This window comes from Suncus etruscus, chromosome 8 (genome assembly GCF_024139225.1).
Source record: "Suncus etruscus isolate mSunEtr1 chromosome 8, mSunEtr1.pri.cur, whole genome shotgun sequence".
Taxonomy (NCBI): domain Eukaryota; kingdom Metazoa; phylum Chordata; class Mammalia; order Eulipotyphla; family Soricidae; genus Suncus; species Suncus etruscus.
The window spans coordinates 14694760-14713962 of NC_064855.1; the positions used below are offsets into that span (position 1 = coordinate 14694760).

Sequence of the window (19203 nt, forward strand, 5' to 3'; positions counted from 1 at the left end):
GAGCACTGAGTTAGGGCTCGAGCCCCTCTGAGGGCACAAGCTATTTAATGCTGAAGTCAAGTAACGGGCAGGTCTGCAGAGAGAGAGAGAGACAGGAATTCCACCTGAGGTCCAGTGGAGTGTGGGTCTCATCAAAGACAAAGGTAGCCTCTTCTCCCACCCCACCCCGGTCCATCCTTCACAATATGGTTGAAACACAGCAGGACTGGCTGACCAGGAGAGAGGTACTGGGAACCCTGAAACATTCCACCTCTGCCGAAGACAAGCCTCCCTCCTCCCTGACCATCAACACCAGAACCTGGGCAACCTGCTCTGATGCAAGCATCTCAATTAGGAACTGGGGGTGCTCACCATGTGAGTTCTGATTTCAAAAGGAGGCTACATCAACAAATAGATCAGTGGTACTTTGGACTTCCTGTATAACCCCCCAGAGAGTGTCTGAGGAGTGCCTCTATAATTTTATTAGGGTACCTTGTGAAGTTGGGGAGGGGCATTTACTGCTCAGAGAAGAAATGGATGTCGTCCTGGAGGCTGTGAGCCGCCTGCTCTGGGACAAGAACCCAGAGATCAGCAGCGACCTGGCGAGGCGGACCTACAGCATCTTAAAGGAGCTCTCCCCCAGTATCACCTCCACCAGCTTCAAGGCCTGCCACCTGATCTTAAACTTTCTCTACATCTGCAAAGTGACACTGCATTATGATTTGCTCCTAGAATAGGACTTGGAATTGGAGCCTTCTGCCCCACCCCCATGGCCCTGGGTCACAGCAAGTGTGCAGGAGGCGTGGGGGCCCCCGGTGCAGGCCACTCTCCAGTCCCTCCACATCTAGTGGGGCCCCTGGACATCAGGGGCTCCTGATACGCAAGGTGGAGGAGCAGTGGCTCTGGTATTTCCATATTAAGTCCTAAAATGCAGCCTGGGATACAGTACTGCCTTAGAAAGGCACAAAATATTTGGCTTTGTTTTTTTCTCCAGTATGCTAAAAATTGTTTTGTTTTGAATGAAGGAAAAAGATATATAAGGTTAAAAATCCCAAGTTTTCAGGGCCAGCAGTAAATGGGGGAGGCTCCTCACAGCTGTCCTGCCCTGCCCCATGTCTCACAGCAGATCCAGGCCCTGATCCCAGCGGCCAAGCAGTCAAGTCATAGGCCTGGGCATAGGGCTCCCTCCCAAGGAGTGAAGGGAAACAGCCAAGGATGAGAAAGGGTGTCTCTGCTGGTGGAGAGGCGTGCCCAGATGACCAGAGTTGACCCTCACCCACCCCAGGGTTGGAGGTAGGTCAGAAGGGGAAAAATGCCACTTGGGCACATGAGCCCAGCAGGAGTGCCAGGTGAGGGCCCACAGCACCCCATACCCCAGGCCTGAGCAAAAGTGGTGCAATATCTGCAGAGTTAAAACTATGTTCTCTGCTCAGATGAGGAGAGGCAGAAGTGACGAGGCCATGGGGAAGGAGCTTCCACTATGGACAGAAGTGAGAATGCAGGACACAGAGTACAGGTGGACGCACTTGTGGTGTGGGGAAGTTGGTGGCCCGCTAGCAGTCAGGAGCCAGCCCTAGGCCAGTTTCCATGGATGGCTCATAAGCCTCCCCACCTCCCACCCCAACTTCCCTACTTGTGCTACTTTGGGGAATCAAGACACACTGGCACTCATACCCCTTTGGGTCCTGTCTGTCTGGGGGGCCACACCAAGCAGTACTCAGGGGAGCGTGTGGTGCCAGGAAAGGACATCAGGCCTCCAACATGAACAGCCTGTGCTGTCTATCCGACCCTGGGACATGAAGGCATGTGGCACCTCTGTCCCAGTTCCCTTTACTCAGGAGCCTAGACTAGAAGCACCAACACTGATCTGGCCACAGGCCCTCCTCAGATCCGGTACAGTGCTCTGAAAGTGGGTTACATTGGTATGGAACCAGTGACTCTGGGAGCTGAAATACCTAATGATCTGACAGGCGCTAGGATGTGATAAGAAGGGCAGAAGTTTGGGGCAAATGGAGGTGGAATCTTCAAAAATTACAAGGCAGTGCTTGCTTTGGCAGCACATATACCAAAAATTGGAACGATACAGAGAAGATCAGCATGGCCCCTGTGTAAGGATGGCACGCAGATTGCTATCAAATGTGGCATTTTACATCCTGGGGAAGATTTCCTTTGCCAGGAAGGGAAAGATTTCAACAGAAGAAATCTAAATGAGAAAGGAGAGATTGAGCAAGAATGAATAGACAAGATTTGGCCCAAGCTCCGAGTCCTTGCAAGATCCTCTCCGACAGACAAACACATGCTGGTGAAAGGAATAATCAACAGCACAGTCTCAGAACAGCACCAGTTGTTGCTATCACTGGAGATGGTACTCAAGAAAGCCGATGTTAGCTTTGCGATGGGCATTGCGGGAACTGACATGGTCAAAGAAGCCTCTAATATTATCTTCACAGATGATCCTTTACAATCATTGTGTGAAAGAAACATATGATAATATCTGCAAGTTCCTGCAGTTACAGTTCACAGTCAACATGGGGGTGATGATTCATAGGTATATCTGTCTTACTCAAGATTTCCCACCTAGGGGCCAAGCAGTAGGAAATTTGCCTTGCAAGCAGCTGATCCAGGTTGGACTCAGACTCATGGTCCAAAACCAAAACCAAACCAAACCAAACAAACAAAAACAAAAACAAAAAAAAAAAAGAAAAAAAAAAGATTTCCTGCCTAAAGCTATGCAGAAGCTCTGGATGTGAGAACTGACATTCAAAGAAGACTCTGATATTATCTTCACAGATGACAACTTTACAATACCTGTAAGTTCCTGCAGCTACAGCTTACAGTCAACACGGAGGTGGTGATTTACAGGTATCTGTTTTATTCAAGATTTCCCGCTCAGGTGAGCGATAGCACAGCAGTAGGAAATTGCCTTGCAAGCAGCTGACCCAGGACGGACCTGGATTCATGGTCCCAAACCCAAACCAAACCAAACAAGCAAAAAATAAAAAAACAGGATTTCCCACTAAAAGCTCTGCAGAAGCTCTGGGTGAACCTCATAATGGACACACTGGCTTCCTTGGTGCTGGCCATCAGGCCGCCCACCGAGTCTCTCTTACTCCAGAAACCATACAGCCACAATAAGCCTCTCATTTCTCTTACCATGATTAAGAACGTTCTGGGCCATGCATTCTATCAACTCGCAATAGTCTTTACTCTGTTGTTTGCTGGAGAAGAGTTTTTGGATCTTGACAGTGGAAGAAACACTCCTTTGCATGCTCCCCTACGGAGCATGACACCATTGTTTTTTAATACCTTTGTGCTCATTTATAATACTTTTGTGCAACTTTTCAAATAAAAATATGCCGGGAAAATTCATGGTGAAAAACATGTCTTTAAGGGAATCTTTAATAATGCCATCTTCTGCACTATTGTGCTAGGAACTTTGTGACATATAACAATTATGTAATTTAGTGGAAAAAACCTTTCAGAAGTTCAGAATTCTCAATAAAACAGTGGCTCTGGTCAATATTCCTGGGAATGGGAACGTTACTCTGGGGCCAGCTTATTTCAACCATTCCAACTAAGTCATTTAAAACTCCTCAAAGAATCTGGGTCTGGAAGCAAACATCGACGCAGGAAATAATCCACACAGTGAAAGGGGGGAAAACGGGTTCAGGACTTCCAACACTCAAGCCAGGAATCCCAACACATGAGCCTTATTCTCCTAAGACAGGAAGCAGTTTAGTGGAGGAAGACTGAAGAATGAATGCACTGCTTTCCTGAAACCTGGGCTTTTACTAGCAAGAACCAGACCACACCCTAAAGTGAAAAAGGAATACTAAGTAGGGAAGGGCCCAGTAATCCAATCACCAGATCACACCCTAGGGTGGAGTATGAGTACTGAGTAGAGTAGAATCCAGTAATCCAACACAGCAGATTTTTGGCCAGCCACCCCTCAGTTCACCAAACAGGTTCCCTGGAAAACAAAAGTGGTGGGGTATTGCAGAGACAGGAAATAAATGCCCCAGACAATAAGGCTATAGAATACATCAAGGTTCAAGAGGCTGAGGCCGGAGGGATAGCACAGCGGCAGAGTATTTGCCTTGCATGTGGCCAACCCAGGATGGATCTCAGTTTGATTCCTGGCATCCCATATGGTCCCCCGTGCCTGCCAGGAGCGATTTCTGAGTGAAGAGCCAGGAGTAACCCCCGAGTGCCATGGGGTGTGACCCAAATAACTCCCCCACACACACACAAAAAAAAAGGTCTGGGGACTTACAATTTGGGAGGGGGGGGATCACATCCGGCAGCACTCAGGAGTTATTCCTGGCTCTACACTCAGAAATCGCTCCTGGCAGGCTCGGAGGACCACATGGGATGCCGGGATCAGAACCACCGTCCTTCTGCATGTAAGGCAAACGCCCTACCTCCTTGCTATCTCTCCGGCCTCAAATGGTTTTAACTAGAACAACTCGCTAAGGAAAAGCCTTTATACCTACCAGCGCTGTGAACAATAAACATACTATCTCCCAGGAAAAGCTACCTGAGAGCCAAACACCAACATCTGCAAGCTCAGGACAGCCACAGATCCATGAGCCACCACATGATGGCAGGCCATGCACCCTGGCACATAATGAGCATCAACACAAGGCCCCCACCAACACAGTCGTGCCCCCTGACACACCCACTGCTCCATGGGCAGGAGGGTGAATCCCTCTGAGGGTCATGCTTCAAGGGAGAAACCCACAGTGACCCCACTCTGTGCCCCACACAAAGCTTGTTTCTGGCATCTTAAAGGGAACTGAGAGCTTGTCCTTACTTTGCAAGCAAATGTATGAAATCTCATGTTGAATTTTCTGTCTAGATCATACATTCTGCTTCTCTATAGGAAAATAAATCCTTTATAGAAACAACCATCTCCTTTCCCCAAATACTTTATCATTGGTGGTGGTGGTGGGGGCAATAGGTTTGAGTCACTTGAGTCACACCAGACAGTGCTTAGGATTCACAGCTGGCAGAATTTAGGGTTTATATGTGGTGACAGGGATTGAACCTGTGTCTTCCCTGTGCAAGGCAAGCACCCTATCCATTGTGCTATTATCCAGCTCTCAAATACTTTTAATGCTTCAAAGAATAATTCTAACAGTGCGAGGCCAATCCTGGTTCTTGAATGGTGACTATTTATAAAGAATAAAAAGGCCAGTGAGACAGGTAAGAAGAGGGTACAAGGAGCAGTGATGGATACCCCTGAGGTATTTTTCCTTCTCAGATACTATTAACAGGGATGTTGGAAGGGCAGCGTCTCCACTCTGGGACTTAGATTTCACTGAAAGGAAGTTGGCGAGGCAGGATGGTGAACTGGTAAGCCTCTCAGGAAGTGAAGCAGACAGCCAAGGGACTCTACCTCATCTGTGTAACGAGAAGTGAAAGAGATGACTCTCCTCAAATAAGATAACCTATTGAGAGCTGAGCAAAGAGTGATCTGAGTAAAATTCAGAGCTAAGTTAAATAATTAAAAATCACCATTAAAGTGAAGGAAGAAAGATTATTAGTGCTTCAGAGGAAAATTTAAGAAATAAAATATGCACCGGAGAGATAGTACAGCGGTAGGGCATTGGCCTTGCATGCAGCCGATCCAGGACGGATGGTGGTTCGAATCCTGGCATCCATATGGTCCTGTCCCTGTCCACCTCCTCCATGCATCCCTCCAGGAGTGATTTCTGAACGCAGAACAAGGAGTAACCCCTGAGTGCATCGGGTGTGACCCAAAATACAAAGAAGGAAGGAAGGGAGGGAGGGAGGGAGGGAGGGAGGGAGGGAGGGAGGGAGGGAGGGAGGGAGGGAAGAAGGAAGGAAGGAAGGAAGGAAGGAAGGAAGGAAGGAAGGAAGGAAGGAAGGAAGGAAGGAAGGAAGGAAGGAAGGAAGAAAGGAAAAAAGGGAGGGAGGGAGATAAAGAAAGGAAGGGAGGAAGGGAGGGAGGGAGGAAGGGGCCCAGAGCTATAGTAGGATGGGCAGGGTACTTTCCTTGCTGATGGCCAACCTACGTTCGATCTCCGGCATCCCTTATGGTCCCGAGTACCTTCAGGAGTGACTCCTGAGTGCAGAGCCAGGAGTAATTCTTGAGCACCGCCAGGGATAAGGAAAACAAAACAAAAACAATGAAACAAAAAAATTGGAGGGGCGAGAAAGACAGGACAGTGGGTAGGGCACTTGCCTGGCATGTGGCCAATCCAAGTTTCATCCCTGGCAACCCATAAGGTCCCCTGAGCCTGCTAGAAGTGAACTCTGAGTGCAGAGTGCAGAGCACTGCTGGATGTCACTCAAAAACAAAACAAAACAAAAAAATTTTGAAATCTCGTCAAAACACAAAGTCATGGCAACTGCTGGGGTTTCTGGTGAGCTCAGCATACCCAGAGGCCTGAATGCCATCACCTACACAGTCAAGTGAATGAACGCACATGGAACTGCCCCCAAAGTCTGAGGCCGAAGAGGAACTGGGCCCCTGTGGGCCTGGTCATAGTGGCACAGGGAGGCTACAGAAGTGGCCTCAAGCCTCCTGAGTGAAGCCAAGAAAGACCAGTGTGGGACCAGTATGGCTTTCCCCCAGTTCTTTTGAGCCTCCACACTGAAATAAAACCAAACTTAATGCCTGCAATATCAGAATAGCTTTGACTTCTAGGAGAGGGTGCTAGTTTATGGTTTCCAGCTCCCTGGGCACCACCACAGTTCAGGGGCTCCCCAACGTAGATCAAGAACCCACAGGACAAGGACAGAAAACAGGTCCTGAACCACCAGATCAGAAGGAGCAAGGGGATGGAAGCACAGGATGACCGATCTGGAATATACAGGAGTTTGATCATAGAGAACAGTTCAACCCAGCACTGCCAGGCTAGAAGAGATCGGTCTGGCTCGAAAGAGCATTCACAGCTGAGGCTCTTAGATAAGAAGTTGCTCACAGCAGGTTGGCCACAGGGAAGTCAGTAAAACAGGATAGGATGAGCTGAGCCCAAGGTGGCCTGGTGGCCCACTCTGGATGCTGAGCCCTTTCTGTAGGGCCAGTGCCCAAGCACTGGCCCTCCTCAGCCCAGCTCCGAATTTTCAAAACCCACTGAGATCCAGGACACTTGCCTCTGAGGGATATAGTATGAGGCTGTGAGGTGGCGACAGCCATGTAGTAAAGGGGCAATATCAGTAAAATGGGGCAACCCACTGCCTCAAGGACAAAGAATCATTTCTGCAACTAGCTGGCTCTGATTTAAAGGGAAACATATAAACAAACAGAAAAATTCCTTCACTGGGAAGAAAGAGCCAACCTTGACACCTTCCTGTCTATTTATGCGATTTTTGTGGAAGCAAAAAAAAATTTATATATATATATATATTATATATAAATGAATGACACTTCTTCAAAAAGCTTCAAGCAGACAAGCCAGAGAGCTGCGCTAGAAACCCAAATAGGCCCTGACTTTTCTTAGCTGTGGCTTGGGTCCATGGCAGCTGCCTCCTGCAGCTCTGTGGACATGTGGACAGCTGGAATGTACTGAAGCTTCTATTGCAAATCAGGCATGTCCTTAGTAGAATCAAAATTTCTTCTCTGAGCAGATTCAATACCCTACAAAACAGTGCTTTGGAGTAACCAGTGTTAGCTGCTAGTGTCAAACAGGGCAACAGAGCAACAGTACTTTCCCCACATCTCTATCAAAACCTACACTCCACACAAGAAAGAACAGCCGAGAAGGCACTCAGCTTCAGTAAGGCTGGTCCTGGCAAGACCCCGGTTAGAGAGTTGTAAGGAGGAGGAGGGGGAAGATACAGGGGCGAGGGGGCGGGAAGGGCTTCTGAAAAAAAAAAAAAAACACACACACACACACACAAGAAGCCAGGCAGAGGGGAGTAGTGGGCTAAGAGGGACGTGCCAGGGTGGGTGTGATGCCACAGGAGACGAAGTCATTGAAAGATTCCTCCTGAGACCTCTTGTGCCAATTCCCTGCCCAGGACCAACACAGACAGTGGGACAATTTCAGAACCACAGGACATGCACAATCAGACACACATACAAGCACACGGCACTTCTTTATCCCAGGAAATTCTTAAGTATTCAATTAGGAGCTAGAGCACAAAACCTCTCCCACTGCTTCCAGACGGTTCCCCAGGCAAGCTAGTATTTAATACAAACCCACACTGAGTGGGGGGTGCTTCCCACACAAGTGAAGTTCAGCAAACACACTAGCTGCTCCATTTCATCCCACTGCCTTGACACCCTGGAACCACAGTACCCCGCAGACGGGCCGTGACCTCACTACGCCATCTCCAGAGGAGCCTCTGCCCCGTGAGGTGCGACTGAGAGAAAGAGAGAGCGTTCAGCACAGGGTCCGCTAAAGCTACACCGAGGCATGGTGCTAGGTGGCCACATGCGCAGGAGAGGAAATGGAAACGAACTCCCGCAGGATGTTTTTGGCCATCTCAATGTTGTTGTGGGCAATGACCAAGGCTTTCTGAATGTCCTGGTAGGAATAACCCTGACTCATGAGGCTCTCAATCTCCCTGGAAAGCTGCAGTGAGGTGGTGGTGGCGGCAGCGGCGGCGGCAGTAGCACCTTGCTGACAGCTCCCTGCTTTCCGTTCAGAGTTGATTCTCCGTGGGAATGGTTTAGGGGGCCGCTCTGGAACTTGGGAACCCTCGGTGAAGTCTAAAGGAAATAGGAAAGAAAAGATGGCCAACATAGGAGAGAAGTTGATGGGAAACCCAGACTCCAAGTCACCAGGTGGACTTTACAGGGGCAGGTCTCTGGGAACCAGTATGCCATGCCTCCTACTCCCAGCTGAGGTAACCTTCTATGTGTGCTGACACCTGGTCTTCAGTGACCGGCTGAAATGACCACAGCGGCTGAGGGCACCAACTGTGACTTATCCTGGTGCACTCAGCAGCTCTTCATGCACATCACTGCTGGGAGAGGACTTTCTTCTGTTGTTTTTTGCTTTTTTTTTTTTTTTGGAGGGGCCAGCACATCCAGTGGTGCTCAACGGTTACACTTGGCTCTACGCTCAGGACTACACTCATAATGGTGCCCGGGAAACCTTATAGGATGCTGGGGATTGAACCCAGGTTGGCCGCATGCAAGGCAAATACCCTCCCGCTGTACTATATCACCTCAGCCCCTGGATGACCTTCTGTCATGTAAAGCGGCCAGAAAAGATGGTAGACGACTTCTCCTCTAACCAGTGAGCAGACAGACGAGGCTTTGTTGCCATGAGAATGTTACTTGAGGCTGGGTGGGTGGGGACTATGCCTGCCGGGGCAGCTGGGGGCCGGGTATCTCTTTCACCAGCTGTCCCCAGGCTGACTTTAGCTTCCGAGGGACAGCGCCTCAGCGGCTGCCCTTCCAGAAGCCACAGGTGCAGCAGGCGCCCACAGCAGGCTGGCTGCCAGCTCAACTGGTGTATGAGCGTTTGCTGTGCCACTGGGACATGGCCTGAGTCGGGGGGAGGTGGGAGGAGACATGGGAAACGGCCCACAGTGCCACAACTTAATGAACCCCGATTTCTAAGTTGGGAAAAATCCAACAGCGCCTGGATGCAGTTCAACTTCCTCCCTTGAGACTTAGGCCCACTTTTCTTCTCACTTCCATAATCTCTTTACTGCACCCCTCCTGCCTTCCTCCACCAAGCAGTCTCCTGTATCCCCTTAAATTCTGGCAGGAGGAGGCTGGAGAGAGAGCACAGTGGGTAGGGCATGTGGCTTGCATGGGGTCAACACAGGTTTGATCTGGGTTCTATCCCTGGCATCCCATATGGTCCCCTGAGCCTGCCAGGAGTGATTTCTGAACCAGAGTGAGGTGTAACCCCTTGAGTACTGCCAGGCACGAAACACACACAAAAAAAGTCCTGGCCAGAGAATGGGTGGGGGGGGGGGCCCGAAGCAATAGTACAGTGATAGGGCATTTGCCTTGCATGCATACAACAAACCCCGACGAACCCAGATTCGATTCCCGGCATCTCATATGGTCCCTGACCTTGCCAGGAGCGATTTCTACGTGCAGAGCCAGGAGTAACCCCTGAGCACAGCAGGTGTGACCAAAACAAACAAACAAAAAAAACCCCAGAGAATTGGGGGTGTATACAAACGTAGAAACTCACGTGCAGAATCGCCGTCCAGAGACAGCCAGCTGAAGGAGGAGCTGGCGTTGGAAATGTCTGAGAGAGTGCGGCGTGCCAGCACTGCGGGCACAGGTGGCTTGGGCACATCGTAGCCATCATCCTCATTTTCGGATTCCTCAGGGCCTATACCGGCCTGCGCTGAAGCCAGTGGCCCATCTCCTGCAAAGAAGATTTGCCAGGACTCTGATACAGTCCAACCTCCAGCCCACCATGCTCACACACACACTGAACCCGACAATGGCGGGACTGAGCCCTGTGTATGCCATGGGCAGACAAGAAAGCAACACATAGCTCCTCACCGAACAGCTCTGGTGAATATAATTAACTGGCCCTTGCCAAGGTACACTGCCATAGCTGCCCACGATTCCAGTGCCACTTCGTAGCATGTATTCAACATTAAAAATATATTGGGGCCAGCACACTAGCACAGTGGTAGAGTGTTTGCCTGGTACATGGCTGATTCAGGACAGACCTAGGTACTATTCCAGGCGTCCCATATGGTCCCCAAGCCAGGAGCGATTTCTGAGAGTATAGCCAGGAGTAATCCCTAAGCATCACCGGATGTGACCCAAACCCCCTCCAAAAAATATATATATTATTTATATGTCTAATTCCGTGGCATATTAATATACTACTACCATTTTTACTAATGTAATAAAATATTACTGAAGGAATACCCTGGTTGTATTTTATGTATGAATGGAAAGTAAACACAACAAGTAAAAATGTAGTAAAATGAAATAAACTCTTGTGGGGTAGTCAAGCCTTGCTGGGTGTCCATGCCTCATGGACAACATTCAGGGGTGGCAACGAGAGCCACACCAGTCAGTGCTGGGCAAGTTTGAGGCCAGGGGTGCCGGGGCAGAAGTCAGGGCATGGCCTACACTCACCACACTGGCCACTCCTGACCTTTGTACAACACTTCTATTGCACTTCACCTGGAAAATCGGCCAACAAACAGCTCTACATGTGCTGCCTTCTTGAACTTTCACTCCGGTAAGAGAGTTAGTTAGTATGGGAATGGGGTACTCCCTACCCACACACACAAAAATTTCACCAATGCTAAAAAGCAATGGAAATGGGGCTGGAGTGATGGCACTAGAGCAGGGGTGGCGAACACGCAGCGAGGCTCTCGAGCCGCATGCGGCTCCCAGCCAAAATGAATGCGGCTCTTTGTCTCTTATCATTATTTTGTATACCGTGGCTCTTTGCCATGTTTGGATTTTGTTCTGCTGCTTCTAAGGAGGGAACTCTGAGGAGAGATCTCTGAGCGCGTAGTCCCGCCCCCAGGCCCGCCCCAGGCTGCGTCATCCCGTCTCTCATCTCTTGGAAACAACTGCATGGGCCAATGAGCAGGGGGATCCTGCTGGTTCATGTTGGATCACATCTGGCCATTAGTTCTTAGTGTGGAGGACGCAGCACACTTTCACCATCACTGCAGGATTTTGACCCTCACTCAAAATGGCAAAATGCAATATGTGTTTAATATATTATTGTTAAAATTAGATGCTTTTGTGTGAGTGTTTCTCTGTTTTGACAGGTCACTGCGTGGTGTGGCTCTCTGACTCTCACAGTTTAAAATTTTGGTTCTTTGGGCCCGGAGAGATAGCACAGCGGTGTTTGCCTCGCAAGCAGCCGATGCAGGACCAAAGGTGGTTGGTTCGATCCCGGTGTCCCATATGGTCCCCCGTGCCTGCCAGGAGCTATTTCTGAGCAGACAGCCAGGAGTAACCCCTGAGTAACGCCGGGTGTGACCCCCCCCCCCAAAATAACCCTAAATAAATAAATAAATAAATAAATAAATAAATAAATAAAATTTTGGTTCTTTGTGTCGAACTTGTTCGCCTTGCAAGCACTAGCCTAGGACGAACCGTGGTTCGATTCCTCGACATCCATGTGGTCCCCCAAGCCAGGAGCGATTTCTGAGCACATAGCCAGGAGTAACCCCTGAGGGTCAAACGGGTGTGGCTCCCCAGACCCCCCCCCCCCAATAAGAAAGCAATGGAAATGATAGCAGCAGCCAGCAGTGTCGGTTGAGACCATATAATAACAATTTCTATAGGCTCTGGAAGGGTAGAAAGGATTAAAGAAAACTAGCTGTGTAAAGAGGAAATTAAAAAAAGAGCTTTAGGGGCTGGAGCAGTAGCATAAGCGCTAAAGTGTCTGCTTGCACATGCTAGCCTAGGACAGACCACGGTTTGATCCCCTGGCATCCCATATGGTCCCCAAAGCCAGTAGCAATTTCTGAGTGCACAGCCAGGAGTGGCCCCTGAGTATCAACAGGTGTGCTCCCCCCACCCCCCCAAAAAAAAAGCTTTACTATCAATGGGTCAAAAATATTTCTTGGGGGCCGGGCGGTGGCGCTGGAGGTAAGGTGCCTGCCTTACCTGCGCTAGCCTAAGGAGACGGACCGCGGTTCGATCCCCCGGCGTCCCATATGGTCCCCCAAGCCAGGAGCGACTTCTGAGCGCATAGCCAGGAGTAACCCCTGAGCGTTACCGGGTGTGGCCCAAAAACCAAAAAAAAAAAAAAAAAAAAAAAAAAAATATTTCTTGGGAAAAAAACTTCTTTTAAATAATTTTCTTCTGGGGCCGGGCGGTGGCGCTGGAGGTAAGGTGCCTGCCTTGCCTGCGCTAGCCTAGGACGGACCTCGGTTCGATCCCCCCCGGCGTCCCATATGGTCCCCCAAGAAGCCAGGAGCAACTTCTGAGCGCATAGCCAGGAGTAACCCCTGAGCGTCACAGGGTGTGGCCCAAAAAAAAACCAAAATAAATAAATAAATAAATAAATAAATAAATAAATAAATAATTTTCTTCTCAGATGAAGCTATACTATCAAACCCTCCAGACTTGTTTCTAAGCATACACAGGTTCTGATAGCAGTAAAATGGTTCCTTACCCAAGGCGCTGCTCTCAGGGGCAGCGGGCACCGCCTGAGACTGAATATTATACATGGCTTCATACGTGCAGCTTTCCACCTGCTCATCACAATCTCCCGAACTGAAACAGGAGGAAAAAAAAAAAAACAATATCAGCTTCAGAAATCACACTGGTATCTGCAAACCAATTAGCATTCATCTTTTCATAGCCACACCACAGTTCTATCAAGATAACACATGTTCCAGCGTCATAAATGTCCTAAGACTAACTCTTAGGAAGCACTGGTTGTTTTTTGTTTCTGTTGTCTGGTTTCCGGCCCACACCCAGTGATGCTCCTGACTCTGCACTCAAGGATCACTCCTTGTGGTGTTGGGGATTCAATCAAGATTGGCTACATACGGGGCCAGAGAGATAGCATGGAGGTAAGGCGTTTGCCTTTCATGCAGGAGGTCATCGGTTCGAATCCCAGAGTCCCATATGGTCCTCCGTGCCTGCCAGGAGCAATTTTCTGAGTCTGGAGCTAGGAATAACCCCTGAGCACTGCTGGGTGTGACCCAAAAACCACAAAAAAAAAAATTAAAAAAAGATTGGCTACATACAAGGCCAATGCCCTGCCCCACTGTACTATCTCTCCAGCTCCAGTAGGAATTTTTAAGATTATTGTGATGCTGAGACACCTAAATAGAACTATTGAGGGTTACATGCTCTGGGTCCAAAACATCTGTAGGCTGTAATTTCAGTGGGCCAGCAGATGAGTAGGGGCTGCTGAATTCCTGAATTCTGGCAAAGCAGAGATAGACCCTACCGGGAGCTCTGGGCTGCCTCCAGAGACCGCTTCAGCTCTGGCTTTGGAAGGCCCACAGGCCTCGAGGAAGGAGTCATGTACGCTGTGTCCTCCTCACTTGCACACTGCTCCCCAGGCAGCAACTTTGGTACAGGAAGAGGTCTGTAAGAGATTTAAAAAATTTTTAAAACAGGAAGTCACCCCTAGAAATGCTCAGAGACAACTCCTGACTGCATTCAGGAATTATTCCCAGTAATCCTGAGGGGACCATATATATGCCAGGAACTGAACCTAGGTCTTCTGTGTGCAAATAAAGTACCCTACCCATTGTAGTATCACTCTGGCCTCAAGAAAAAAGATTTTTATATTTAGGGGTCACAGCTGCTTGATGTTTAGAGGCTACTTCCAGCTCAGTGTTTGGGGGAGACACTCCTTTACTTGCTGAGGAACATGAGCCAGGAACTGACCTAGGCCCACATACCAGCCATGATCAGGGGACCACAAGTGGTGCTGGGGATAGAACTAGGACTGGCCACATTCAAGGTAAGTTCCTTAACTACTACTACTTCTTTTTTTTTTTTTTTTTTTTTTTTGGTTTTTGGGCCACACCCGGCAGTGCTCAGGGGTTACTCCTGGCTGTCTGCTCAGAAATAGCTCCTGGCAGGCACGGGGGACCATATGGGACACCGGGATTCGAACCAAACACCTTTGGTCCTGGATCGGCTGCTTGCAAGGCAAACACCGCTGTGCTATGTCTCCGGGCCCTCTTTTTTTTTTTTTTTTTTCGGTTTTTGGGTCACACCCGGCAGTGCTCAGGGGTTACTCCTGGCTCTACACTCAAAAATCGCCCCTAGCAGGCTTGGGGAATCATATGGGATGCTGGGATTCGAACCACCATCCTTCTACATGCAAGGCAAACACACTACCTCCATGCTATCTCTCCAGCCCCAGTTCCTTAACTTCTATAGTGTCTCTTGGACTACCATAAATGCAAGTGCCCTACTTATTGTGCTGTCACTCTCAACCCCCCCATACAAAAACTTTAAAAATTAAAGAAAACTAGAAAATTAAAAAAGAAGAGGGTGGGCCCAGAGAGATAGCACGGCGGCGTTTGCCTTGCAAGCAGCTGATCCAGGAGCTAAGGTGATTGGTTCAAATCCCAGCGTCCCATATGGTCCCCCGTGCCTACCAGGAGCTATTTCTTTTTTTTTTTTTTTGGTTTTTGGGCCACACCCGTTTGACGCTCAGGGGTTACTCCTGGCTATGTGCTCAGAAATCGCCCCTGGCTTGGGGGGACCATATGGGACGCCGGGGGATCGAACCGCGGTCCGTTCCTTGGTAGCGCTTACAAGGCAGACACCTTATCTCTAGCGCCACCTTCCCGGCCCCCAGGAGCTATTTCTGAGCACACAGCCAGGAGTAACCCCTGAGCACCGCCGGGTGTGGCCCAAAAACCAAAAACCAAAACCAAAACCAAAAAAAAAAAAAAAAAGAGAGAGAAAAGGAAAGAAAACCAGAGAATGACTTCAACATAACACAATGGGATACAGCAAAGCCAGAGAGGTTCCACTGGGGGCACCATTGCTTCTCTGAGCCCAGAGAGGTAATGTCCAGACACATTAATGCAATTTTTCCATTTCCACTGGCCAAAGGGGCAGCTACTGTGTTGCAGATGCACCACACTGGGCTCCTTAGGGAGGACCATATTTCTCTCCCCAAGCTCTCCTCTGCAACAGGGTAGCTTTCTCCCATCTAGGACTGAATAGCAAGTTAAGGAGGTATGAAATACCTTGCTGTTGAGCCAGATCTTCTGACTCCAGCTTCAGGTATTAAGAGCCTGCTGTTTTGTCCAAACACAACTCACACCAATGCTGTGTAACACAAGTGGTTTCACCACCCGCCAATGAAACAAAGATAATGAAACAAAGATAAAAAGAACCCTATCTGGGGTGTGGAGAGAAAGTACAGTGGACACTTAGACTGCATGCAGCCAAGCTGGGGCTGGTCCCAGTACACCATATGGTTTTCTAAGCCCCATAAGGAGTAACACCGTGTACCACCAGGTGCGACCCAAAATCCAACAAAGCAAAATAACTAATGACCCCCCCCTCAAGAATAAAAACCAACACTTCCGAAAAAAAACCCAGTAGTTGGAACCAAAAGAATTGTTGGGATTACAGAATGACAATGACTAGAAGGGCAAGCCTCATGGCCAGGAAGTCCAGACCCTGGGAGCACATGTATGAACACCACAGTATAATCATGTGCTAGACAGAGTCAAGTCCCACACCTTGAGGAGCACTGTAATGGATGGGCAATCTACAATGTGATCCTCAGGCCTGAGTACCACCTCCCATACTTGCCTTTACCACAATTATAAGGCGGGGGTGGGAGGGGAATAGTCAATAAAACTTGGGGCCGGAGAGATAGCACAGTAGGGCATTTGCCTTGCAGGCAGCCAAATCCAGGACGGATGGTGGTCCAAATCCCAGCATCTCATATGCCCCCCCCCCCCATGCCTGGCAGGAGCGATTTCTGAGCACAGAGCCAGGAGTAACCCCTGAGTGCTGCTGGGTGTGACCCAAAAAAACAAAAAAATAAACAAAAAATCTATACAATAACAGAGCAATACCAGAAGTAACTGCCAAATGCAAAGCTGGAAGTAGCTGAGAACTTCCAGGTGTAGCCCATAACCTCAAACAATGGGCAGCAGATGCAGAAGGGTTCAGGCATTTACTTGTAATAGCTGGCCCAGTTTAAATCCCTGGTAGAGGAAATGGTCCCTGAAACATGACCAGGAGTTATTCCTGAGTACAGTCAGAAGTAAGCCCTGAGCAGCTCCAGGAATGACCCCAAATAAAAAAACCAAAATAAACAAAACAAAACAAAATCTGGTAAAGATTCAAATGGAACAAAATAGAAACAAGATTCAGGGCAAAGGAAGGAGCCCTTTAGGAACTCTGAGTCCTTTAGAAGAGGGAACAGAAAGACCATGCATGAGTATACAGTGAAGAGAAAGGACTGGAGAGATAGCACAGCGGTAGGGCATTTGCCTTGCACGTGGCCTACCCAGATTCAATCCCTGGCATCCCATATGGTCCCCAGAGCCTGCCAGGAGTAATCCCTGAGCATCACCAGATGTGGCCCCAAAACCAAAACCAAGCAAGCAAACAAAACAAAACCAAAAAATGACAGTGAAAACGAAGACAAGGGACCAATATGCCTGTTAGAGAAACAGCAAATGAGAACCTAAGGGATGAATTAGAAAAATCTAGAAAGCTGATGCTACACCTCAATTCCTAAATGCAAAAATACCTACACCAAGACACATTACTGATATCAAGTCAGTAAGGAATATTCAAGACTGCTAGGAGAAAATAAAAACCCAACATTTTCTATAAGTAAGCTATGCCAACCTCAATGCATGAAATAGAATGAGTAAATTTACCTGGCTGCCAGAGAATAAATGGCATTGGCAGATGCAGAGGGCTTGATTTTGGGGTGTTCATACTCAGAGCCCACTAATGGGCTGCTATTCACATTCTGGAAAGAAAAGTAAAGTGTTAGGTGTTCTTATCTAATCTACTTACTACCTTGTATCTCGTGTGTGTGTGTGTGTGTGTGTGTGTGTGTGTGTGTGTGTGTGTGTGTGTGTGTTGGAGACTGAGCTTGCAATATGCAAGGCAAGTACCTTACTCCATGTACTATCTCTCTGGTCTGGTCACTACCCTCCTTCCTACCAAATAAATCCAAACTCTTATTGGATGGAGTAATTGAGGTCCTCTGCTAATACTCATTTCCAGGCCTTACCCTACCCTATACACAAATTATTTGCTCTGCTCAAATTTAAACTATATCTTTTTTTTTTTTTTTTTTGGGTCATACCCAGCAGCACTCAGGGGTTACTCCTGGCAGGCTCAGGGACCATATGGGATGCTGGCCTTTGAACCACCGTCCTTCTGCATGCAAGGCAAACGACCTACCTCCATGCTCTCCTGCCCCTAAACTATATCTTCTTTGTTTTTTTTTTTTGTTTTTTTTTTTTGTGGTTTTTGGGTCACACCCGGCAGTGCTCAGGGGTTATTCCTGGCTCCAGGCTCAGAAATTGCTCCTGGCAGGCACGGGGGACCATATGGGACGCTGGGATTCGAACCGATGACCTCTTGCATGAAAGGCAAACGCCTTACCTCCATGCTATCTCTCCAGCCCCCTTTATTGGTTTTTATGTCTTATTTTTTAGGCCACATCCAGTGGTTGACCACATGCAAGGCAAATGCCCTACCAGCTGTGCTGTTGCTCTGACCTATTTCTTGCTTTATAATAAACCATTAATATTAAGCATTACTTATTCGTCACTACAGCGCTGATATAATTAAAAATTTAGCCATTCCAGACTACTTCTTAATCAGATACCTTTTTATCCACAAACCCTCATGACTATCTAGAACAGACCTCATTTCTCTAATAGTGCTTGTTTTTCTACTAGTCCTGGCATCTATGTGTGCTTAGTTACAAAGTAAGCTATCTATCTTATCTATATGTTTCTTGAGGGTAGGAAGTAGGCTATATTATCTTTGGATGTTATATAAAACAACGTAAACCTGTGTTACTCATAAATATTTGTTGAAAAGATCATGCCAAAGTCAGGACTCACCAGGGAAGTATCCAGACTGAAAGTGCTTCCAAGTCTGTGCCCATCCGCTTTAGGTTCCATTTGGGAGGGCAATGAAAATGGAAGTGAATGTCGATTTGTTAATTCTCTTCCTGTCCAGGGGTCGCTAGGGTTTGGGGCAGCTACTGGTACTTTGGGGATTGGCCGAGGCAGCCATGCCTCCCCAAGGCGGCTAGAAGGGACAGGTGGTAGTTTGTCCCTGGAGGGGCAGTCGCCTGGTGTACTAGGCAAAGGGCGTCTCTGTGGCCGGGTTTCTGCTCCGCTAGAATACGGCCGGTCTGGTGGTGGTGGTGGTGGAAGGTCTCGAAGTGTGGGTGGGATTGGTAAAGGCTTATCCTTATGAAGGGAGCCAGAAGCAGCCTAGAGAGCAAGACAGAAGCAAAGCAATCAAAACCTGCGATCCACAAACAAGCTCCAGAAACCTAGAGAAAGTTAATGTTTTACCTTAGGAGCAGAACCAAGACCAGAAGCACTTGAAGGAATAGATATTCGCTGCTGCAAAAGGTCAAGGCGAGGTGGCACCGGGGGAAGGGAAGCTTGTGGAGCCATTGAGAATGGTGAAGGAGGCCGCTCCACCTATCACAAAGAAAATTTCCAAAAGGTCACCCTTATTTAGGGAATGGTCTTCTACCTTCAAAAGCTATAGACATAGGACTAGAGCAACGCTGACCTGAATGACCAATCCTCACAGACTAGGCTAGCGCACATAGCTTTTCTCCCTCCCACCAAAAGAGGGCG

At 48.4% G+C, this 19203-nt stretch overlaps 1 protein-coding gene, 1 non-coding gene and 1 pseudogene across 2 annotated transcripts in view; 2 read left to right on the top strand and 1 right to left on the bottom strand.

Annotated features, from left to right (window-relative positions):
- Positions 1-512: 512 nt before the first annotated feature.
- LOC126015806 (plasma membrane calcium-transporting ATPase 1-like) lies at positions 513-3637 on the top strand (annotated as a pseudogene).
- Positions 2021-2130, top strand: LOC126017121 (U6 spliceosomal RNA). Its single transcript, XR_007498791.1, has one exon. It is a non-coding gene; the product is annotated as a U6 spliceosomal RNA (small nuclear RNA).
- A 4552-nt stretch (positions 3638-8189) lies between the features above and the next one.
- The window catches only part of CBL (Cbl proto-oncogene), a 73606-nt gene continuing 62592 nt past the window's right edge, over positions 8190-19203 (bottom strand). Inside the window, exons 10-16 of the mRNA XM_049778003.1 lie at positions 18910-19041; positions 18448-18825; positions 17242-17336; positions 13815-13955; positions 13029-13129; positions 10110-10289; positions 8190-8662 (exon numbers count right to left, since the gene is read on the bottom strand). Of these exons, the coding sequence (XP_049633960.1) occupies positions 8373-8662; positions 10110-10289; positions 13029-13129; positions 13815-13955; positions 17242-17336; positions 18448-18825; positions 18910-19041 (1317 nt within the window). The 3' untranslated portion in view covers positions 8190-8372. The remainder of the gene's footprint in view (positions 8663-10109; positions 10290-13028; positions 13130-13814; positions 13956-17241; positions 17337-18447; positions 18826-18909; positions 19042-19203) is intronic.